At 36.5% G+C, this 25,733-nt stretch overlaps 1 protein-coding gene across 1 annotated transcript in view; it reads right to left on the bottom strand.

The window, feature by feature from the left end:
- Positions 1 to 25,733, bottom strand: part of CTNND2 (catenin delta 2) — a 531,616-nt gene that overhangs the window by 387,401 nt on the left and 118,482 nt on the right. Inside the window, exon 2 of the mRNA XM_065627308.1 lies at positions 19,464 to 19,576. Coding sequence (XP_065483380.1) covers positions 19,464 to 19,576 — 113 coding nt within the window. The remainder of the gene's footprint in view (positions 1 to 19,463; positions 19,577 to 25,733) is intronic.

Raw genomic sequence — 25,733 nt, 5'->3', positions numbered from 1 at the left:
TCCTCTAATAATAATAATAATAATAAAAGATTGTACTTTTTAATCAAGTAGACAGCTTAGATGTAATATTTCATAAGTGCAACAATTCACAGTTTCCAAAATACTGTAACTTTGAACATAATTGAGCACTCTGTTTAATAGTTATTAATTATTTGGAAAACTTGAGCTTTCAGATTTTTAAGTTACTGTACATTCAAAATCTCAAAGAAAATCTGAAAAACACTGAAGAACTCACAATACCCTTTTAAAGAAACACCTGATACTATTTTAATTAATTAAAAGCATGATTTTGATTCTGAGAAACAAAAAAAAAAGCACTTTTGTAAAATGTATTCCATTTAGTAATAATTCTACAAGTTTATGAACTTAGCTGAAATATGAAAAAATTCAGATGCTGCAGCATTAAAACAAATTGAATTTCAGCAGTAAGACATTTTTCTTCTTACAGTAATACTCTGAAATCCCTATGGTTGCTATAACTTCTAATAATGTAATGAGTTTATTTAAATCTTGATAGTCCCTATGTTTCTTTTTTTTTTTTTAAACATCAGCACTTAAAAAAAAACAACAGTGCAGTCAAAACTGGCTATGAAGGCATTTTGAACTGACTTCAAAAAGTAAGCTACGCCATTTTAGATGCTGTATTTCCCATAAGTCTGTTTGTCCTCATGAAGTTGTTTTTTTTTTTCTTAATGTTAATAAGTTTTGCCCAAATTCTACCAAAAGACCATCAAGATGACAGTGGAAGAGATGAGAAAAGTCACACTGACTGTGCATAGTGTCCTGTCAAATAAGTAAAAAAAACTTTATTCCACATTCATTGCTTCTTCCCTCCCTCCCCATTTATTTCATTGCAAGCTTTCTGCTCAAAAAGAATAAGCCAAGCTTTTCTGAGCAGTAGTTGATGGTCAATCTTTCCCATCAGGCTTCATGTTATCATATTGCAAACCCACAGACCCAAGAGATCCTAGTTTTAGAAAGACTCCAACTTCAAAATAAAGGAGGTATCACAGTGTGACAATCTTGGCAGAGCACTGATGCCACAGAACAGAATGGATGCCTTGGCAGAACTGAATGCTTCATTCAGCCCCTGAAATCTTCCCTTCCTCCATGCAAATAAAGCACTTTTTTTTTTCCCCCCCCCCAGCCTTCTTCTGCATGTGGGACCATCTAATGAAATAACTGAAAGAAGGAAATCAACTCGTCTCCATGGGGTATGGCATCTAGGTCCCATCCTTTTAAAAACAACCATGGCATTGGCATTTCAACAGAGAAGTAAAATTTCAACATTTATCTCTGTACAAATTGTGTTATGAAAAGCAACTAAGATCTCAGCTTTCTGATATAAAAATGACCCAACTGAAAATGACCTTGAATTTCTGCCTTGAAACTCCTCAAAAATCTTATTCCTACAGATTTTCAGGGCTGAAGTTTCACAAAAGAGAGCTTGTAATCTAACAAAGATCGCTTAAATTTAGTTGTGATTGTATTGGCCTTTTCAAAGCCTCTGTGTTCTCTTGCAATTCCATCTTACAAGGACCGATGTCAAACCAATGCTGTAAGGTGGAGGTTTTTTTGATATTAAACTCTAACCATGGCATAAGCGAGGGAAAGTAGATATCACCAAGCTTGCGAAAAATCAATATGGAAGCAAATCTACAGGATGTAGTTCTAACTGCGCTTTTATTATCTTTACTTTTACATCCACAGTTCTTTTCAAAAAAGGTGATGCAACAGCTTCCCTAGTAATTTAAACAGGCAAAATCAAAGGTCATTTGCTAAGTTCTTTAGCCAAGCAATACCTTTGAAATGAATGAGAGGTCATTGAATTAAAGACCAGCTGCAGGATTTCTGTCTTCCATTAAAAGTCCTCCTGCCTGCTTACAAGTTACATCACACAGGATTCTTCTTTGAGATTTGGCTGCGGTACAATTAAACATCAGTCAAAACGGATTTCATTATTTAGTTTTTTAATGGATTACTTGCAAACTTTGGCAACATTGGTGCAACGCTTTCAGACTGAGCAATACAAAGGAGACTAAGGAAGGCAGGGAAACACATTTCATTGAAATGGACAAAATGTTAGCTGCAATAAGTGCAAGTGTTTGCATATAATACTCTGTTTATAGCTATTATCAAGAAATATAGCATGTAATATTCCCAATGGACCTTTATGGAAGTACTTTACTCACTCAGACTGCAAGCATCTATGAAAGTATTATCACCTGTTCCAAACTTTACTATCTCTAGTCTTATAAACCCCAGATTCTGACCTGGGACCTGTTATCAAATGGAATACGTTAACAGAAAACATAGGAGACTATGTATGTATTTTTCATTGTCATGAAGTGATGAGAAAGCTTAAGGGGACAAAATGACTGATTATTCCAGCAGAAGCAAAGAATGAGATACCTCCAAAAGCCAAAAAAGATAGTGAGAAAGGGATTCTGATTTAACTGAAGATAGTCGATTGGAAAGTCCCATTTCTGTTTCTATATCAGCTGAGAACCAGAGATGCTCAACAGCAAAAAAAAAATAAATCTTTTTAGTCACATCTTATTTTTCAGAGAATTGGTAAGGCGTTACAGTTATTAAAACTTCAGGGCCCTTTGGTCTTGAAACTCATTAATATGACATTACTAAGGTAAAATAAATGATTTACTACGCCAGACATTCCAGGGTGGAAAAAACATTGAATCATATGGAATAGATCACTGCTCATCGAACGACCCTTCTAGTATCAATCAAAGAGAAACGGAGGGATATCAGAGACAGGTATAAATACAACAAGAAGCTAAATCAGAACTGAAATGTTAAGAAAAATATGGAAGCTGTAGAAGTTGTAGATTACAAGAAGACTAGTAAAAAAAAAAAAAAAGCCTGTATAGCAGATTAATTTTAATTCCTCTCTGTTTACACCATAAAGTATGTTGAATAAGAAGGAAAATGGCAGCTGAGAACTAAAGCACATAGCTGCCTGCTGCGGGTCTGTCATGAATGAAGATGTCACTATGACCGGCTCATGCAGCACTGGGGCAGGAAGGTCCTGCTCGACCCAAGGGTATTTCAGTTACTATCTGTCTTGGCGTAACCAGCCCTGATCCAGCTACCAACCTGCTCTGTGTTAGACTTTGGCCTACATCACGCACTAACCAACAAATGCTTCTTGTAGTTTCTTTGATGAAAGATACCTACTGTTCTGTTTCACAAGCAAAATTCAAGCCACTTCAACACTGAACAGCAAAATAGCAACAGTAAAGCAACTTATTCCTGTAGAATTTGAATTTTAAAAAAGCAAAATAAACCTTTAAAATCCTATCTAAATCATTGGATTAGATTAAGACTATTTAGCATTCTTACTGCTTAGCATTGCTTGATATAGCTTTAAATTATAACAGGATGAAGTTAAAAAAAAAAAAAGGTAGATTAAAAAAATTGTACCCCAGGCTCCTTGCATTCTTAATGACGTGTTACTGTTAAAATACTCAGGTAACTGTAACACTGTTTTTCACTAAAGTCAGCATTAGTGCAGAAAGCTGTACATTAAAAACAGTATCTTCCTAAAGTACTAGCCACACTTCTCTCTCTTCACTGTGTATATCCTGCTTTATTTTAAACAAAACAAGAGTCATCCATAGCCTACATTTTGAGCAAATGCCTTAAATAATCAATACCTGACAAGCGTTCTGTTATCCACAGTAACAGGGCTTTCTTTAATTTTTACTCATCAAGGAATAAAAATCATGCTTATTTAAACATCGCTGATGTTAAGAGGTTCATGTCACAGATTCTCTTAATGTGAACAAGGACATATATTGTAACTACATCAATAACCCTTTCTGTTGGAAGCTTTTTTTTTCAAAGCTGAATATAAATAGTCATCTAAACTCATTGCAAAGGAATAAAACAATATACTATCAGCGCCTCACTGCAGAAACAGATTAATAGTGAAACAGTGGAGTATTCCTGTGCAACTAAAATAAAGATATTTAGAAGCATTAGTGGTTTTTACTTTATTTCAATTTTGTTCTTTTCTCTGGAATAGGGATCAGTAAAGACAAAAGCTAAGTGATTTAAATGGAAACTTATGTAAAAATTAAAGCAGAAGGCATGAAAAATATTTTTGGTTAATTCTTCATTTCATAGGTGTTCAGGCTAAGATTTTATTAGTACACTTTACACGGCTTTAAAAACCAGTTCAGAACCAGAACAAAACTGAGTTGTAGTACAATGATATTCTTATAGTGGTAAGGAGAGTAACACACAACCTTTCGCTGTGTCTATGACTTCTGATTAGAGCCAAAAATAAAGACTCAAAGACTTTTCAAGGCCTTTGTCTTCCTTAACTTCAAATGTAAGTGTTACTGCACTAATTGAAAACTCTGGAGGAGGGAAGCCGAGAGGAAAGGAGGGGAGAAGAGATAGACAAGACAAGAATATCCAATACTAAAAGACTGCTCTTTCAACATCTAATTTCAAATATTTCTTTTTTAAATCAGAAAAAACTCTGGGAAACCTAAATGCCGCTACAGAAGCTGTTTCAGACTGACTTCTGTAATTTACAGCATAAGCTACACCTTCCTTTCCAAGAACAGATTTATAGAAACTATTAAGTGTGGATAAACTATATTTCTTTTGCTCATTTCATCAATAGGATTAACATGGACTGGACAGAGAAAATTAGAAAGCTTTTTCAAAAACTTTTAATATATGAAGTCACTTATGCCTGGATGCTTACATATCCCTAGGAAGGAAAACACAATATATTGTGACGCAATATATTTAGCAGACTAGGGTAGAAAGTGGAGGTGATGACTACTTCAAATTATTAATAGGGTCTTCTGTTCTCATCAGCAACTTGCAATGATTATTTCCTCCCTAACATCTACATTTATCAATTTACATACACTTGCATTTAATTGACAAATTATCTGGCCATGAATTTCGAAAGATCTGCCAGGGCTTTCTGTTAATCAACTAGAAGGGGAAAATTGGATAGCTGAACTATAAAGCACTGATTATAATTGGATCAGTCCTGTAAGTGTAATAAAGAAACCTCTTGTCATGTTCTAGACCTACCAGTCTAGCGTCTTGACTAAAAGGGACTCAATATAGACTAATACTTCCAGATTTATGTTGTTAAAATGCTGTTGTTATACTAGGCTGAAGTGACTGTAATTTACAAACTGGTGTTTATTTCATTTTTATCTCATCCTTTTTTAAAATTTCTGATTTGGTTTATGTTTTCTAAGGTTCATAATGTACTAGGTACAGTAGTACATGGAGATAATCTATAAATCAATATCCATATACCAAGAATGCGAGCTCAAAAATGTTTTACTGATGGGGTGCATGATCAAAAAAATTTGGAGAACTGAATCTAGAACATTTCTATCAACTATTCGGGATCTATGATTTTTTCTTTTTTTTTCCTTTTTTTTTTTTTTCCCCCTCTTTTTTTTCTGATAAGCTTCGAATATTTTTATCTAAGCTAAAGACATTCCTTTCACGGCAGTCACTGGCTCCTGTGACCCATTCATGAGTACAGTCAAAAAATCAGTAGCTATATGGGGAAACTTTAAGGTAACTTTCACAGAATATTTGAAATTAGGCAAACTTCACACTGTGCTCAGTTTGATGCTAATCCTATTACAGCTATATTCACAGACATCTGTGCGGTAACATCTATAGTGAAGACTGTCAAAATGAAATGCAGAAGGAAGATTTAAATGAAAACAAAATACAAACATTTAATTTTGATCAAGTTATTTCAAGATAGAAGGAATAAAAATGTAAAAGTTGTACTATATCTGTTCCTTCTCTATACCTGAGGAACTGTGGGATATTGCTCTACAGAGAGTGAAGAATTCGAGAGCTTGTGTGCACCACTCTGGTTATTTTTTTTCATTTGTTTTTTTGAGGTCTATTTATTTATTTAAATCTTTGTGCAAATAAGCAGCATGGAGGAATAAGGTGAAAATAAAAGGAGTAAAAGAAAGCCAGAATAAGGCACAATATTTATATACAATTAGCAGTAACTGAGACTACATTTACTATGAGCTGAAAGGACGAGGGATTTAAAAGTCCCTTTAAGTTAAACGTATTCAAATCTATAAAATCTTCCTTAACTACTGAAATGGCAACGTGCTGAGAGAGCATATAACATTAGCCATTCAAAGTACCTTGCTATCAACCTGTGAGATGCCTGTGGAAACATAACTACGTTCATTCATGCCATTCCTGGAATTCAACTAAATATATTAGTAATACTTCCTGTGCACTTTTGATATTCGATATACTCAAGGAATGCAGAGCTCAGTTTCTGCTACAGAGCAGTCACAGATGCAGCAGTACCATTAAGATGCTTCTGTCAGTCCTTCAGAGGAAGCATACAAACAACAAAAAGGAAAATCAGAACCAATTCCTGTGCAGATTATCACATATGAACAAGGAGAGACCACCTAATAATTAAGATTAATATCACCGTTGCTTTCTAAAGTAAGCGAAAAAATACCAAAGAAAACCCACATCCAAATCTCTTCAAAGTGAACTGATTTGACTGTATCAAACACTACAGCTAAATACAACAAATTGATTTTGTATCAAGATAGATCACAGCATGACACAGGATCCACTTTCAATGTGACAGCAGAAATTACTATTATTAGATGAGTATGTTTTTGAAAGCTATGATTGATGAGAAGCCTTCCACCAATGCATTTTTATTGAAAGATCTCCAGTTTCTTCAAAGATTGCATTGGAAAACAACTACACTCTTACTAAAACCAAGAACCAAAATACAGTCAGCTAAATGCAAAAGTAACTTAGTCATTTGCTAGGGACATATAAACTAGCCTGGATGAGGTTCTGGCAGGTAGCGTTAGCAACTGTTCCCATACCCGCATTTGGTGAAAGGGGATCAGGACTTGCCAAAGCAAGGAAGTCCCAAAAGCAGGACATAGGGCTTTATTTTGACAAATCACAGGGTTTAGTGAGCTAGATGGAATCTAAACCTAGGCAATGGAGAAGAAGAAAGGTGTCAAAAGAGAAGATGCTCACAGAAGTCAAGGTCACCCACACAAGCTCAGGTGGAAAAAAGCAGAAGGTGGCACTGGCGAAGACAGAGAAAATACTATGCCCAACTGCAATATTTCTTTGAAACTCAGCACAGAATCAAATTTGTTTCCTCAAGAACAGCAACAAGATAGGCCTTGTGTTCCTCTGTGGAACCAAAATAAAATATTGGTTTGTCTGGAGTTCTGGGAAGCTTTCAGCCGGCTGCATTTTGACATACTCCTTGTACAAATGCATTGTTACACAACTTCTGTTTCATGACCATTTCATTTCTAAACTGCACTGGGGATAAATCATGTTTGAGTAGAAGGACACTGTTGTATACAGGACTCATGGAGTTTCATAACTTTAAAAATGTGCATCGGAAAAATGAATAGCTATCTGCTTGTAATAGCTGAAGGCAATCCAGTGCAATTGTATCAATTTCTGCTACCTAATTCTGTTCTAAAGATTTGTTTGAATCTTGTCAGGTATTCTCTGCTTATTTCTCTGTTCGGCCTTCCAGGTATGCAAGGATTCTGATAAGCAGATCAGGAACCGACATATAGATGTGATGACTATTCATAGCAGCAAATGAAGCCAGTAGGATCTCTGTTTTCAACAATTAGTCCTAGATTTCTCAGATTGAGCAGCCAGGATAAATGGGAATTTTCAACTTTTGTCTTCGGTCTCCAACTGTAAGCAGGGTGTAATATGGTTCCCTGATTCCTCAACCTTACCTGTCCTGCTCTTCTCTAGGCTCTGCCCTTGATTCATTTTCCGCACCCTGCTCCATCCCAGTCTTCATTTCTCAGATCCTCTGATTCTTGTGTGTGCCTATTAAATACAAATCTTCACTTTATAGACTGAAACTGGGCTCTTCCAGATGCCTCAGCCATGTTCTGAATAAAGGTTCTTCGTCCCCAACTTTCCCCCCACTCCTCATACACATATCTAACTGGGATGCTCAATGCACCTGGAGGTCTGCTGCTTGACCTCTTGCCATTGGACTCAGAAAGACAACAGAGAGGGAAGGATGGGGTAACACTGATAAGACCGCCCTCCCACCGCCAGCATTCTTCCCATCATACACCAGATTACATAGACAGCAGCAAGCGTTGTAGGAAAACAGGGATTTACTTATGTGACTCTGTGCAAAAGTACATTTAGCTCATCTGCTAACAGCAAGGCCATTTGGTGCAAATGAGTAACAACAACAATGAAGATGATTACTTGAAATTCCCTTCAAAACCTCAGTATGTGCATCTTGAGAAGGAAATATTCAACCTGGAAGGTGCAGCTTGGCAAAATAAGGAACAACTGAAATACTGGCTTAATGCAAGCCAGCAGGCAACATTAATGACAGACACCACTACTGTGTCCCTCTGTGATTCCTCAGAACTTACTCCTTGAAGCACCTTGGATACCTTACTTCTGTTTCAGTGTTTAATGTCAGTTGCCCACAGCCATTAAATACTGTCACCACCTTACAGAATTCGTTCTTAGCAATAAACTAGCTGCTTCTAAGTTATCACAAAAATGGTATCTCGTACCTTTGACCCACAAGAAGTAAGCACTAAAAATGAACTTTCCTGGACTTCATCAAGCTTTCCTGCAAACACTCTAAATTCAAGAACTTTCTAATAGCAAGACACTTTCCCTTAGTATTATCCTCAATCTTGTCTTCCTTCAAACCTATCCAAAAACATTTCAACATCTGATAAGGACAGGGACAAAAAGAATGTTGCCAAATTATTAAAGCAGAGCCCACCAAGGTATCACAAAAAGGAGAGCTAAAAGTGCTGTAGAGAAATAGTCTCGTCACTCACGTCCCATTCTTGACAGATATTCTACATGTCCTTAAGCTTCAAATGAAACTTTTTACAGTCTTCTCAGGCAATCTATTACAGTGCTTATCCATCCTAAGTGGTAAAGCATATTGTTCTAATTTTTCAACAAATGGGTTGTCAAAAGTAGTCTGAACACAGAACCTCACTCCTTAAGACATAACCAAGTTTTACATTAAGAATGATATACTTCCTAAGATCAGTATTTCCATGTGTGCTGGTTCAACTGAAATCAAGTTACCTTTCTTCATGCAGTTAGAAACTTCTCACCCTGGGATAAAGTTAATGTTTTCTTCAAGTAGCTTTCCAGGGTTTGGGATTTGGTATGAAAAGAACGTAAGACTTCATTAGTATCTTGGCAGTTGGCAATGAGATGAAGGTCTTTCCAACTGTCCAGCTTTAGGTTTAAGATAGCACCAAGGGAGGAGCAGATACTGGACTGCTGACCCAATCTGGCCAACAGGAGTATTCCATACCATGAACATCATGCCCCATATGTAAGCAGGAAGTTGCCAGGGCCTGCTCTCTTTCCTTATGGCTGCCATCCAGGAGAGATCCCGGTCCTCTGCCCACTCCCATTTCTGCTCCTGATGCCCATTCTGACCTATGTGTTTTTACCCACAAGTCTGTCTTCTTTTTGCCTTTTTTCCTCCTGGGGATGGAAAGGTGAGAGAGAGCAGCTGTTCAGTGTTTTATCTGCTGCCCTGGGTTAAACATTAACACCATTTCAAATTAGTGCAGGATTCAAGTATTAGGCTTGGAGCAACACATTTAAATTGTGAATGAAATAATTGGAAGGAGTTTTCAGATATCTTAGCATCATGTCAGAAGTGGACTAAGGTAGAGAATATGCTATTAAGTACAGTCTCCATTGGCTTACATATCAGTGAATGTTGGTATGCAAAGTATCTTTTGGGTTTTTTCTGTTGCAGTCATTCTGCCTTTTTGGTGGATTTTATTTTTCTCTTTTTTTTCATGGAATTACTGAAAAAGAATAAATAATGAAAGACTTGAGCTAACTAAGAGAGAATCTCAGTGACACCTGGCAGCCCCAGATAAGGCTTTCAGCCTATAAGACCCTTTCTTACAGCACTAAAGAGAAAAAAAAAGAAAAAAAAAATCTATATCCTTATTGTCACAGGTTCTCCGCAGTAAACTTGAAGATTAAAATTGATACTTTAATTTCATAAGCATGCCAGTGTTATGAGTTTGGCAATGCTCAGTATTACTGTTACTGATCTCATGGAGGTGATATCTCAGGAGGGTACTTAGCAAGCAGAAGAAAAGGGAGAGCATCTGTGGAGAAGGTGCTTTAATAGTCTCGTTGGAGTTGGTGCCTTCAGAGACGTATCTATCCAGGAATGATACAACACACAATGCTATTGTAAAAGATACAGATACACTGTAAAAAACAAAATCACACCAGACCTGACTGCTTGGATGTTTGCTGGAAATTTCCCTTTCAGCAACAGAAGCTTATATGCTGCAAAACTGTGAAATGGGTTAGTTCCCTGCAGAGGATCAACAGGACTAATCTGTTTTCTTCATGTGCCTTGTTATGGAGAGTCAGCACAAAGCCACCTCAAATGTTACATTAGTGGAAATACAAAAAAATTGTACAATTTTTTACTTTATCTCATTTTCTTGCTTTTGTACCAACGACTCTCAGGATTCTTTTTTTAAGCATTGCCATAAATACTGGGCTTTAATACAGTGAGTACAGACAAGCTCAGATTTCGTCTTATATCAAGTTGCTCTGAATGATCAGATCAAAAGTCTGATGTTTTAATCCAGTAAACTGTCAATCTGCACAATATAATTAACTATTTACATAACTAATATGAATTGTACCAAGTGTTCCAACCACAACTTGTTTCCAATAATGAACATTTTCTTCAAATCTTCTTTTTCTTTTCTGGTAGTAGTCTGTAACTAATTTATTGGGCAAGCCTAATAGGATACAGAGTCCATCACCTTTCAGGTCTGTACTTCTCATAGCCAAAAGATCAAGAAATAACAAGTACAAGGTGAAACAGGAATATTGAAGCTACTAATATCAGTATTTCCCTGAAGACTTTATCTTGCTTCTAATATATTCTCTAACCTGAACACTCTTACCTGTGATGGTACACATGAAGCCAGTAACATCAACTATTCATGTCAAACTGGCATAGGAAAATCAGTCTTGGTACATTGTAACAGTTGTCACAACAAGCAGAATCTGTCCATTCCAATCCTTCACAAAACACTTATTTCTATGCAAAGATTTCTGAATTGCCTAAATGCTGTGTTTAGAGGCATGTAAATCAGTAGCCCGATTTTCAGAACTGCTGGGTTCCTGCTGTTACTTAACAGACACACATTAGCACAGTGACCATCATCCATCGGCTAGCAATCCAACACCTAGAAATCACTGATGATTTTTCTGGTAGGTAAGTAGTCTGTTGGAGAAGATGAATGGTATGAGGGAGAAGAATCCCTAAATGACTTAGCTAAGCTAAGACTAAAACCTGACACGGGAAGACAAAAACCACTCTATTAAAGTGGCCAAGCATTCAAACCACATTGCTCATTCTCAGTTGTGGTCTGACAAAGGCTGCTTCAGTTTCTTTTCTTCTAAGATTATCCAAATGAACTCCTTGAGGATTTTTGAATGTAACAAAAATACCATCTATTCAACTTTTTCTAAGAAAATCTCTCTGGTTCTGTTCTGCTAGGGTTTTTGTTTGGTTGGTTTTGTTTGTTTGTTTGTAAGGCTTATTTCTTTAATTTATGTCTTTTACAGATAGCAAAGAACCCAAAGACTTCAAAGAAAACATGATGGTATAATAAACACTGGCACATTTTACCACTATTCTGATCTAATTGAATCTTTTCTTCCAGCTCATTCAATTCTCATGCTGGCTTAGTAGCATTATAACCAAAGATGCGTGACTATTCAACAAGAAAGCTGATTTCCTAGTAAAGAATGTTGTGGGGTTTTTTCCTACCACCTCAAAACCTAAATCCTGTTTTTACCAGATTATTTCTGTTTTACCACAAGCCAAATAACACATACACTTTATGCAAGATCCCAATATATATAAGACAGCACCATGCTTAGCATTGACAAAACATTTCTCATCAATAAAAACAGATTCGAGTTAACCATACATGTCATTGTATGCATGGCCCACCTTTCCTTTTAGTTTTCCTACTGAAGACTCAACGCCAATTTTGTATCTGTTCAGGGGTTTTAAATGGAATTGCTATCAAATAAGACACAATACTGATGTGAATCAGATGACACAAATTAATATCAACAGGTCCAGTATAACACTTTCCTTCTGCTCCCTCCCAGTCTGAGGCATTCTAAGGGATAACAATGTTCGCTATCAGTTCCACGAACATTAGCACTGTCCTTCACAGCAATAGTGTCTCTTTGAAGCAAACCTCCTGCTCTTTTCCACTTCCCAAGCTTTAGTTTGCATCATGAAGTGGTCTCACAGCACACCAATTGAACTGTTGTCAGAAACTAACCTGGAAGAGGCTCTCCAGGAGTTGTACTGCAACAACTAATGGCAGGCCAATCCATAGGACCAAACTGAAGTATGTGAAAAATCTCCTCAAAAAAAGCATATGGATGCTATATTCTCAGAACTACATGTTTCCTTGAGCTGAGCCACAAAAATTGTTCTGCACTCCTGGTAATGCAGACACACCTATAAGCTGATGAGGTCTGAATAAAGAAAAAAAAAAAAAAAATCCTCCTTTCTCCAGTTTCTCATTTGACTCAGTTTACCTACTTCTGCAAGTAAATGACTCTTCACATTTACCAACACTGTCTTCCATGGATTCCGCATAATACTTCTGAGAAAGAGAGAAGTTATAGAGGCTGTACTTAGAGCTCTTCTGCTGTCAGCAGCCCCTGTTGAACACAGAGCTCTAGGGTAAAATGAAAGATAGCATGTTTATTGCGGATTTTGGGGGGACTTGTTAACTTCCTTTTCACTAAGAAAATACATTTTTTGTCATATATTTACAAACTAAAGAAGGAAATCACATCTGAATAGACTCCTCCTTTAAAATATACCGCTCTTAAACATTTCTGAATTCTTACAGGACCCTAAAGTAGTCAGAACTCTGGGACAGATGTACCTAGATCTTTTTCAAAGGCAACTAAAAGGCTTCTACACAACTCCCATTTTCCCACAACACTTCATTATTAGAGCAGAAAACAGAAACTTAACATTTATTCAGAACAATCTCTGAACGAAACACATGCTCTCTCCTCCAGACAACTAAAGGTTTGTAACCCACTTTTCATTAACCGTGTGTCTCCACAGCTGGCTCCTTGCTTTGTCACTTGATCTTGGCCAACTGAAAAATGTTTTGAGTTGATACAAGTCTAGACAGTCACACTTGGCCCTTAGAAATTTCATTCCTTTACACTGAGGTTTGGCTGGCGGCTCCCTGACGTTCACTGCAGACTGTGTATGAACTCAGAGACCTTGCTGGTCTGTACACAAACTAGAGTTTTCAGCTTTTGATTGTAATTTCTTTGCCTGCTGTACCCTAATTCTCAACTTGGTTGCTCTTCAGGAGTGGAGCAATCTCTGCATCTTTCTAAAGGATAGCACCTGACCTGGTCATTTATAGCAACATAAAATCATTGTGAGATAATGGAAAAAAAAAAAACAAACAACACCACACACCACCAAAAAGCCACCACACCTAGCACAAACCCCCTTTTTCCCCCCCCTCACAAAATACTGTCTTAGCACAGCTAAATATTCAGCCTTGTAGAATTTGTGAGGGGCCTTTTCAGAAACTCATATTTTAAAAAACCTCCTTGTTTTTATTACTATTTTTTATTTCAGATAAATTTGTTGATTAATTCAGTTGACAAAATTTCATCCAAGCATGACTTGTTAAAGCTTCACACAATCCCCAATGAAGATAAGCAACAGTGTGTAACAAAACTTTAGGCTTATTCAGCTTCTGAACTACCAAGCAAAAACATTCCAGAATGAGACGAAGCTGAGCTACAGCATTTGCTGTCAAACATTTATTTAAAATCTTCTCTGTCCACTGGTGAAATGTCAGCCTTCTTAAAGAACATTACTTTTAAAAACATTACTACATTTATTGAATGTAGTGACTATTAACCTCATGATATTGGCTTTTGTTTAAAAGAGCAAGTACAAAAATTACACTTGGCATTTTCATAAGCAATGTTAAAATAATGATCCTTTTTATTTCTGCTCTGTTGTGCATTGTTTTTCTTTCAAAAAAGTTAACTTTCTAAACTACACTTAATTTAAAGGGGTTTTTTAAATTATTTTTTGTTTTAAACTTAGAAGATTCCCAGTAGTCCTCGCTTTTGCTTCTAAATTTCAACTTCATAAGGTTCCACTCAGCCCATTTCTCCACTCTGCACAGGTCTAGACTGTGGCAGCCTCACTGTTACTGGATTTGTCAACACCTAATATTAAATATCTACAAAGACTATTACATATTCTTCTACAATAAGTAGCCCAAATTAGACCTAATACCCACAGCTGTATAGGAAAATTTTATAACTGCCATTTTGTTTATTTGACCAACACAGTGGAAATTGTCTCCCTGTGTCATAGTGCATTTCATCTCTCTCTTCAATGTTCTTGAAATGAAGGATCTTATGGGTTTACCAGTTAGACTTGCTGGATGTTTTTTCAGGGAATTTGCAAAACTTGTATCTTCCCAAGTAAAACATCAGTTTCCCCAGTAATAAAGTGTGAATAACATGCATTTCCAAGAGAGAGAATTACATTGAAGAAAGCACATACAAAGGAGGTAAGCTTTCCATGCAATTCAATAAATTAGATTAAATTTCTGTTATCTGTAAAATACAGAAACTTTAGTATGTTGCTTAGGACGCTCATGCACAAATATCAGTATTTTCAAGACACTTTCAATAGCAAATGGCAAGTCACTTCTACTAATTTCAGTGGGGGTTTGAAATTCAGTTGAGAAAAATTATATTGCCTGACCAATTTGCATACTGCATGTTCAAAGAAAAAGAGCAGGTTATGCTTGAGCTACGTTCCTGAGTTCCAACAGTAAGGCTCCATCAAAAAGCTAAGTAAACAAACATAAGTTGCTCACATAAAACAGTGATGCAGAATGCAAGACAGAAAATTATTTTAAAGTTTTAAGGATTTACTAACAAGTCAGTATAGCTCTTAAATCAAGTCCAAACGATATCTATTTGTGCAAAGACACAGCTTCCAGATATGTTACATGTACATGCATGCAATCTATTTTCTTGCTTGTTCAGACCTTCCATTCTATGGCACTATTTTGTCTGAATTCTTTCAAAAGAAACCATGAAAACTGTAGCTGAGTCTTCAAAGTGTCTCAGAGATTTTGTCTTCATCTCTGGAAGGAAAAAAACAAAACAAAACAAACAAAACAAACCCCACAAACACACACACACACACTCTCAAAACCAAACCAACAAACAAACCCACCAAAACTAACCCTTCACTTTCATCAGCTTCTCTTTTGAGGAACTACATGATGTGGTCATAAAAAATTCAGAAATTCGAAATACATTAATATGTGCTTAAAATTATCAGAGACTGAAGACCTCAAAGATATGCAGGCATCTAATTGCCCCCCGTACAAAAGGAATGACCAGCTGATAGATCTGGCCCAGAAGGAATAAGCTCAGTTGGAGGGATGGAGCACTACAGAACATGAGCAGGCTGCTACACAATTTGTGATGAAATTTTAATACTCAGCAGGCTGAGTAATGAACTGCTCCGAGTTTGCCAACAGGGAAACACTGTAGCTTGGAAGAGTTCCCTAAGTTTTGTCCTACTTCACGGTCTAAGTATTTTATTCAGCTTTATCAGAAGTCATTGATTCACCCTTTGATTCACAGCCAAGAACCTGTTCCTGAAGCGAAGGCACTCAAGTCATTTTGGTAAAATTGCTAATGAATACAGTCCTCTAACCCTCTAAAAAACAACTACTGATCAAGGATATGACAAAGAACATTTACTTCAGTTATTTTGATGGGGTCCAGCAGTGAGACAGGTAGGCACAGAAATGATGAACACTGTTAGAGCTGTGGTGTTTCCTCACATGCCCAAGACGAATTCTTCAAAGTTAGCTAATGGTCCTGTGGAAGAACCAAGCATTTGCATCCCTTCAGTTGAACAAGGCTTGTCACCATCAGAGCTTTGGATAGAGCAGTCAATTCTAGCTAATCCAACCTCTTCTGAACAAACTGGCATGTCTACAGACAAGCTACAGTACAGAGATACCACTTGGTATCACAGAAACCACAAATGCCAGATTCCTTCCTGGCTACTTAGACCTTCTGCTCAGCAGGCGTGGAGCTATGGAGCTATACCAATGTAAGGTGCAGCGATTCCTGGCATGGATTTAGGCTTCATAATCCTGTGCAGAGTTGCACTGTGCTGTGCAAATTCATTTCACGTTACTTTCTGGATCCTAATTTCTGTAACAATATGAGGTTATACAGGAAGTCCTTAAGAAGTGAAAATTGAGCCACATGGAGCTTCACAGTCCAGCTGGATATACAACTCCTATGGGCCAAGTGTCAAGTATGCAAGACAAGTACAGAAAGCAAAATAGAAGCCAGAAATAACAACTCATTAGTATGTTCATAAAAACCTGGTTCCAAGGGCACAATCTTAAGACATACAGGAAGACTCCATGAAACTACTATCCCAAGGAGGTAAAGCTAGGAACAATTTTGCTGGTATCTCCAAAATGAAGGGCACTCTAACTACTTGTTATGAGTATCTGCAGTTATTTAAAGATGTTAGAGCAAGGTATGGCAGATAACACTACTGTACACTGATTTAGCCTGACTAAAATTGCAAATATGGAAAGCTGCTCCATGTACCTGTTTTAGGTACTTAGGTGCTAACAGACATAAGTAACAGATATTAACAAGAAAAATTCCTTTTAGATATTTTGAGTGAATTATTTTAAACTGGCAAAAATGCATAACTTTCCAATATTAAAATATGCTGATTACAATCAGTCCAGTTTAATTATTACTTGATAAGAATCTGAGTAATAAACTTATGTGTCATCAGACAACCGCGACATCACCGAAGGTTGTATATTCACTTCTACTGAAGACTAACAGCTAGGATTTCACTTTGAATAATGACAGTATTTAAAGCAAATACAACTGATTTAAAGATTGTTTTTAAAAGCTCTTTGCCAATAAATACCTAGTAATAACAGCTATAAGTTCTGATTTTAGTTTGTGTTCCACCAGGAAAGTGTGCTTAAAATAATTGATTAATTATTCAGTAGCTAAATAAAGATGCCAAAATATTTGAATTACCCTGTGTGAGTATGAAACATTTTTAAAGCATTTACTATTTACCACAAAATTACTCTCATTGTTTTAGAGCAGATATGTCTGAAAAGTTTAGCTTTACAGGGGGTCATACCTATGAAAAAAGTATTTTTAATCAAGCCTCTTCTGCTCCTACAGAGTCCAAAAGACTATAAGAAGTTAGATTTTTTTTTTCTTAACAGATATTATTCCACTATGTAATTATTTATCTTCCAAGTCTTTGTCTCACTATACAATGTCAAAGGAACACTCTCAAATGTGGGTGACCACTGGAAGTTCAGCACAGAAGACAGACTTATATTTGATTTCACTTAATATTCATGTTAGTTCTATCCCCTCCTATAATAATTTAGTATTAAAAAAGAAAAAAAAACCTATCAGAAAATTAAAGCTCATTTAATATGTACAGGAGAAACAACAATGCAACATAAACAACATTAGGTTATTATTAGTTTCCTTTTTAAATAACATGCCAAGTCTAAGAACAGCTATCTAATTGTAAGCTTTCAATGTTATCTTCTGGACCACAGTATTTCAGTATTTGATAAAATGTTTTTAGTTGAAACGCTAGAAATTTTAAACTCTCATATGTAAAACATTTCTAGGGCAAATTACAGATGTCAAAAAAAAATTGCATGAAATCTCCTCAGCTCTTCTAGGTACTAGTTTATTCCACAGAGGTTAATAGTCAAAATATTAAGCTTCTCAAATAACTGGAGTGTCTTCAGAAACAGCTGAGTGACCTTGACATCAATAGGAAAGAAGTTCACCAAGAAAGTATTTCCTTCCAAACAAGAAATTTCCCAACCTCTATATCACTGGCTGGAACAATCCTAAAATAATATTACTATTCAAACATAGCTCGGTATTATTCAAACATAGCTCAGATGGCTTTTTTGAAATATAGTCATACCATACTTAAAATTTAAATGGCTGAGGGATTGCATTTAAGGTGCAAATATAGTACTGTACTGAATTGCCAAATATTACCTACTCTGTGCTTAAATAATATAGTTTCTTTAATGTTAATGTAAGTCTAGTTGGTGGAGAACATTATATAGAATGAAGTAAGATTTTATCTTGGGGAGCTAATTCTCACTTGATTTATTAAGCGTGTTTATAGTCAACTTCATGTACAGCTTCAACTTCTGCTGAATTAGTAAAAGATTCTTGTGACTTCTTCCATTTTAATTGTGCTGTTACACTCAGCATTTTTGTTGCATCTCTGGCATTCTACTGAGTATTTATTTCCTCCTTATCATGGAAAACAATCATTCATTTGATTGAAGTGTAGTCTGAATTGCTTAAACTGAGGAAGAGTGTCTTTCAGTAGTGATATATACTTTTCTAGATTCTCTACCAGTACCACACAAAACTTCACACTACGCTTGGCATATTGTACTTCATCTTATGTATTCAAAAGATATCAGACTTAATATTTCCACTGATAAAAACAGATAATACATCTATAGAGCATGTTTTTTCTGGATCCTTCAAACTCAAGTACTATAATATTTTCTTCATTATGTTTACTTGAGAAAACAAAGAAACATGTATCAAGAAGCTCAAAACTACAAAACCTTTACTTGCACTAAACTGACCAAGAGATCAGCCTCCTTCTGTTACAATTTCTTAAATAATCTCACCATTATCCAAACAATGTACCAGAACAATTTCTTAAATTGAAGAAAGCAAATACTTTAAAAACAAGTGACTCATATCTTATCATTACATTTTGACATCAGGTCAGCAGCTTTAAGTTACTATCTCAAAAGCTTTTAATACCTTGAAAGATGAAATTATGATAAAACAAATTGACAAAACTTATCAATACATCTCAGCAAATATGAAGCTAAAAAGCTTTGGCTGAAAATTATAGCTGTTTTGGTAGTGGAAACAGGAGTTTTTCTGTTTATCTATTCAGACTACAGCAAGCCAATGAATAACAAATTTGAGTACTATTTTGTTACTGGAAATACAAAACCACCACAGATACCAAATTGCATGAAAATAAGCATCTTGAAATTTTCATTTTAAAAGGCAGATGAAAAAGCAAATTTTCAAACTCTACTAAAATCTCATGCTCCGTGGTCTATAACTTTTTACTAGAAGATGATCAATCTTGTTCTCAGTGGTAATTCGTAATAGTGACAAAATTCATTACATTACAAAGAAATTAGAAATTCATACTTTACCTAATGCTGCTCATGCTTCCAGTTTCTGATCCAAGCTTACATCTCTCCAGCTGGCTCGCTACAATCTGACGTTCAGCCTCAAGTTCTCGAGTCAGTCTTTCAAACTGCAGTTCCTGAAAAAAAATAAACGAAACCATTTGTTTTGACTTCTCTTGAGATTAAAAAGGAATTTCAGTAAATAACATTATAATTTGTGCAAGAATTGTTAGTATAATACCTTACAGGAAAGGTTGTGTTTTTTTTCCTTTTTAAAGACATTCGCAGTCCAAATTTTTGTGGTAATACCTACTCGTTCCTTCATTCATTCTACTGATGTATGTCAGAATGAGCCAGTTTATCAGGAATGGAATTTCCAAATACATTCAACAATTCAGGCCTACGTCAAAATCATTTATATTTCATGTATGTCTCTTAGTAGCATATGAATGTGTTCATAACACACCTATGTAAGTATGATCACAAGTGAGAACCATTTGTGTTACTTAAAAAAAAGGTAAGGTTCTGCAGATGATTATGTGGTGACAAAAACTTTTGCACTCAGAAAATCAACTATCACAGTACACACTAATGAAATAAATTAAATTGAGGGCATGTTGTTATGGACTGAATGCAATTTAATTTTCCATTTAATGATGCACGGAAGGGAAACTCAAGTAGTTTTGGACAAAAGCCATGCTAAAAATCCTAAACCAAATTGAATGCATTTCCTTTTATTCTGTCAAGGAAGCCAAACCAGCCCCACCAAATAAGATTTATCCACAGAGCTTGTAAATGTACTTCTAAAGAGTTTTTGGTTCTATACATTAGAAATTATTTTTTTATTTAATTTTTAAAAAAGGCAAAACCAACACAAGTAAAATCTGCACTATTCCTTAAAGAACTAAATTTCACATATATGGTAGTAGTAATTTTATCAAATACAGAATTGAAACATGTTTAGGGAATTATATTTGTTGTATATTTGCCAAATGTTGCTACCCTTTCATTTTTGTCATAGTCACCTGAAATCATTTTCACAAGTAAATGGAAGCAGCCCTCTTGCCCATTTTTCTTTGGGTTTTTTGAAGGCGGAAGAAAAAATATTTCAAGGCTCCACTTGCTAAATTATTCCTGTGTCTACACAAACGCACCTATTATATCTGTCTCCCTATTTTCTTTCAAAAAAGGCCTCATTCACCATAATGCCGGGGTATGGGACAGAGTCTTGTGAATAACTCCACAGGAATGGAATGAAACAGAATTGAAAGTTTTGGGTTGGAAGTGACCTTCAAAGGTCATTTAGTCCAAGCCCCACTGGAATAAGCAGGGTCACCTTCAAGTAGATGCGGTTGCTCAGAGCCCCGTCCAGCCTGGCCTGGAACGTCTCCACGGATGGGGCATCTACCACCTCTCTGGGCAACCTGGGCCGGTATTTTACCACTCTCATTGTAAGATATTTCTTCCTCATGCCTAGCCTGAATCTCCTGTCCTTTAAATTAAAATCATTATGCCTTGCTCTGTCATAAGAGGCGCTGCTAAAAAGTATGCCCCCATCTTTCTTACAGGCCCCTTTTAAGTCCTGAAAGGCCACAATAAGGTCTCCCAGAGCCTTCTCCAGGCTGGAGAATGTCTTGCCTAGCTGAAAAACAGCACTGGAAATTACTTGGGTCATGATTATGTCCACCAAGTGCCACTGAAGCACACCGTATTTGAGAGAAAGGAAGAGAAGGTACAGATAGAGGGAAGGATTCAAAAGCTTTCATCCCATCTGCTACCTAAAACCTCTGACCGACAAGCCAAGAATACATGGAGGCACTAAACTTATAAAATCTCTGAAACACAGCAAGCCATAACTCAAATGTAAGAAGGAAATGGCTGGTGGTTGCTCTACCTAATTCACCCGGATCATTCCCCTTTGTTTCTCTGACCTGCATTACAAGTAAGGGGGAAGTCCACACAAGTTATGAAATAGCCCATGTATACTTCAATGCCCACTGACTATTTGACAAAGCCTACTTAATTCTGTATCCGTTGTTCCAAACAAGACTAGCCAGAGTAGAAGAATACCACCACGAGTCAGATTAATGCAAAGAGCAAACACCGCTGCTCACAGAATTTTAATAGTGCATCAGTAATCATAGCTAGTAACATTCTCTGCACGTTTTTGTAATACTCAGAAATGCCTTTTTCATTGTTGTTTGTAGATAGAACTATTAAAAAAATCACCCAATAATAATCACCTGTTTCAGATATGCCTACTTCACACAGAGCATTTGCCCCTCGCCTAGTAGAATCAATTGCCTGAAAAGCTGAAGAGACCATTGATCAACTTGCCAAGAGTTACTATTCAAACGTTAGCCTTGTTTGCATAAAATAATACCTTTATTGCAGGAAGGATTGTAAAAGAAATATTATTAAAGTTTTGAAGAACATAAAACCAAAGTGGCATAGTATTTGCTATGTTAGCATGCTTATATCAAGGCATGTAAGCACTGAGAAATTTTGATAGTACAAATACCAAACAAAACTAAACAGAGCATTGTTTACTTTCAAAATAAATGCAAAAGCTTTAACAGCTATTCTGCTCCACTGCATTTTTTAAGTTACTTAATTTTATCGTGACAATTATATCAATGCACATTTTGATGCTTAGCATATGTTTTCATCCAACCAGCTACACCTCCCACCACCCCAAGCAAGGCAGGTCAGACATGTTATTTGCCATGGCCTAGTACAGGGCACTTTTTTTCCCTGCCTATCTAGAAGGTACAGCTGTCCTCATAACGTTACTAAGTGAATGTAAGAATCAAGGACGCAGGAGCTGACATTCATGACTGTCCATGCTGTCATTTGCCTTTTCCCAGACAGACAAGTGTAGCTCATAGTGTTCTGTTGCTCTAGAAGCTGTGCAAACAACCGCTCTCTATTTTGCCCAGCTATCCCAAGTCAACTAAATGAAGAAATGCACCAACCCTCTTTTATTGAAATACTTTAAAAATAAAGTTTACGTTGCCTTTTTGTTGTTTTCTATCATCTGGATTCTATATCTTCTCGTATATTTTTCTATGCTTCATATGCTTTCTGTTAATCACTCTGGTGGACTACTTCTCAGACACTTCTGCATTTTCCCAACTAACACCCTTATGTCACAATTACTTTGTCTACAGAAAAACACTTGCTCATGATTCTAGTCTCTAAAATATACTTTTCTACTCTTGACTCTGTCATTTATCTTTCCTACTTACTCCTTTCTGTTCTCTTCTGCATTCCCTCTATTCTTTCATTTCCCACCATACTTCGTGACTCATCCTCCACTGATCTCTTTCAGTCCTACTATATAAATTGCTACTTTAGCAAATGCCCTAAAATAAACAGTTTAAGCAGCCTCTCTATAATTGGTTCCCTTCTTCTTGAGATGTAGAAATTAATATTTTCTGCTTTCACTGCCCACGTTATTTAGGTCCTGCCCTGCAGAGATGACTGGAAAAGGACAGTTGTGTGTATGTTCCTTCTCAAGCAGGAAGCAGAAATGTGATGGATTACTTAAGAAAAAAAATAATCTTGGATTTCTAACGCATGAAAATGGCTAGAATAGGTGAACAGTAACTTCATTACTAGTTTTATTTGATTGCTGTGATTTCTCACTTAATTATCTTCTGTCAGGTGCCATCAGAAGCTAGGGATGGAAAGTGGGATGGTGGGATGTATGAAGGGGCAGAGCCACACAGTTATTACCTCAGAATTATCCTTTACATTGAATTTAACAAACAAGTGTGTTAGGTTTTCCCTCATGTGATGACAAAGCTGGAGGTCCACAGGGTTGCCTTTGGAATGGAAGAAAAGAAGAATTTAAGTAAGAGTCAGAAGAGTCTGCTACTCCTCTGTATCAAGAATCTCTGGCAGAAAACAAAATTAATAAGCTTCCTTCTCTTTGTTTGGGAAGCAGTCAGTGACTAATATTTGAATAAATCCATGTGTTTAGATTTCAAGCAGCTGTCATAGTGCAAGAAGGCAGTAACTAGAAATAGTATTTGCTTGCATTTTACAAAAATAACTACTGAACCTGACTCCCTCATATGTCTTATTTGTTCTGTTTACAGTCAGTTTCACCAGTTCACGCCATGTCATATTATCTTCACAACCTTCTATTATTCATCTGAATCAAGTTAATCTGAACATCAAAATTAAAAACAAATTCCTACCCACTGATTATGCAAATCTGTTGTCAAGACAATTGCAGCACAAAACCTGCAGAAACTACATTGCAACATCAAAATTAATTTCAGTAATGCCACGTCAAGTGCAGCTTCATGGACCGTGCTACAAAGAGCAATGATGCCAAAGCAAGTACACAGGCAAAGGCTCTGCAAAGGGAAATGACCAGTCTGGCAGCCCTTTGCACCAGAAAGGGGGTGGGAGTGTGAGCCAACAGAAAGATAATGGTGAGAGTGATCCAGAGAAATCACTCAGGAATGCAGCTTGGAAAGGTAGGAATTTCATTAGAACTTTATCAAATTGTTTTGAAGTGATAAAAAGAGTCTGTATCTGCTAGGGTCTGAAGCAATTTACGTTTTAAAGTGGTATTTGTCCACTACCATGAGGTTTTTTTATAAAAAATATTAATTCTTCCATAGACAGCAATTGGATGTATTTGTCTTTTCAGTATGGGATTTTCATTTTATTTACCCTCTGCAGCCTCCAAAACTTCAACCATTAAATAAGACTTAAGGACACAGTGGTCCAGAAACTGAATAAGCCTGATGGAAATCTTCACAGCCCTCAGACAGGTTATGAACAGGGCACATCAAGTAAGAGGGTATTTGGTTATTTTTATGGTTTGTGTTTGGTGGGTGGTTTGCATTGACCTATTTGAATGTTGGGAGGGGTAAAACAGGTCAAAAGAAATTTTGCTGATATTCAGACCTGATCTCACTTTACTCTGCCATTTACAATCTTAAAGTATACCTTCTATTGATGCTGAGCAAAAGACACAGCTTAACCAGTGGAGACAGAAAAAAAGCAGTCAATACAAAAAAAAAAAAAAAAAAAAAAAAGAAAATATCTAAATTTAGGCTGAACAGCTTTGTGGATTTATTGAAGTCCCAAGAATCTTAAGGTCATAACATTAAAAAAGGCAAAGTGTTTAGCTGTTGACTTTAAATATGCTATACAGAACCAAAGTGGTACACTGATGATAGTTTGAATCTTCAAATGCAGACAAATAACAGCACTGAGGTAATGCTGGGAATCCCTGGTGAGATGAATAGAGAAAGCCTGATTACAGCTACACAAACAAATTGTCTCCTGGATTGAAGCCTTTCACAGGAGTATCTTAGAAACCACAGACCCTCCTAAAGTATACATAAGCTGTAGAAACGTACCACACTGGCTCTATTTTGTTGTAACCTATTGAAAAAAGAAAAACTGTACCCCAATTAGTGTCACTAGTAGTATTTGTATATTGCTGTGCACATCCTATGGCATCATGCCTAATTCTGTATACTGCATATCTGCGAACTCCAAGTAAATGCTATTACTTAGAGTGGTGTTGGCAACGAACTATTCTCAACCTATCGTACCAGACACACATACACAGCTAAAACTAGGGCACATATTTCCTGAGGAAAAAAAACCATCCATCTGATGCTGAATGTTGTTCAGAAGCTTCAGAGCTGGGTTTGGAACCTACCATTCAATTCTTCCCGCTTCTCTACTTTCTCCATTGTTGGACTGTGTTTTCACTTGTACCGTTCTTATCTTTTTTCACTGGATTGTTTCATTCTTCCCTTTCACTGAATAACATGGGGGTGAGGGAAAAACCTCAGAAGGTAATAATCAGATGAGCAGAGAGGTGGCAAATTCAAACTCAGTGGTGTACATGCTGTTGCAGGATCTTAATGGAGGCCAAAAAAAAAAAAAAAAAAAAGGCTTATTAATAGCTATGACTGCACCTATATGCAACTACAAGTTTCCCAGTAACACAAACCTGAAGGAAGCAATTCATACATTCGAGGGCAGGACTATCATTCAGAGGAACCTTGACAAGTTGAAGGAACAGGCCAATGATAGTGTCATTAAGTTCAAGAAAGAAAAATGAAGAGTTGTGTATGGAAGATGGAATCCCATGTAACAGTACAGCATCCCATCAGGAAGGACCTAGGGGTCTGGTGAACAACAAGTGGTGACTCAGCAGTGCATTCCTGTGGTGATGATGGCAAACCACTTATTTCACTGCACTAGCAAGAGAGCTGCCAGCAGAACAAGGAAGTAATTATTCCCTTTTATTTGGTA

This window comes from Caloenas nicobarica, chromosome 2 (assembly GCF_036013445.1).
Source record: "Caloenas nicobarica isolate bCalNic1 chromosome 2, bCalNic1.hap1, whole genome shotgun sequence".
Lineage (NCBI taxonomy): Eukaryota > Metazoa > Chordata > Aves > Columbiformes > Columbidae > Caloenas > Caloenas nicobarica.
Note: the sequence above shows the minus strand (reverse complement) of the source record. Positions and strands in the feature narration are given on the sequence as shown.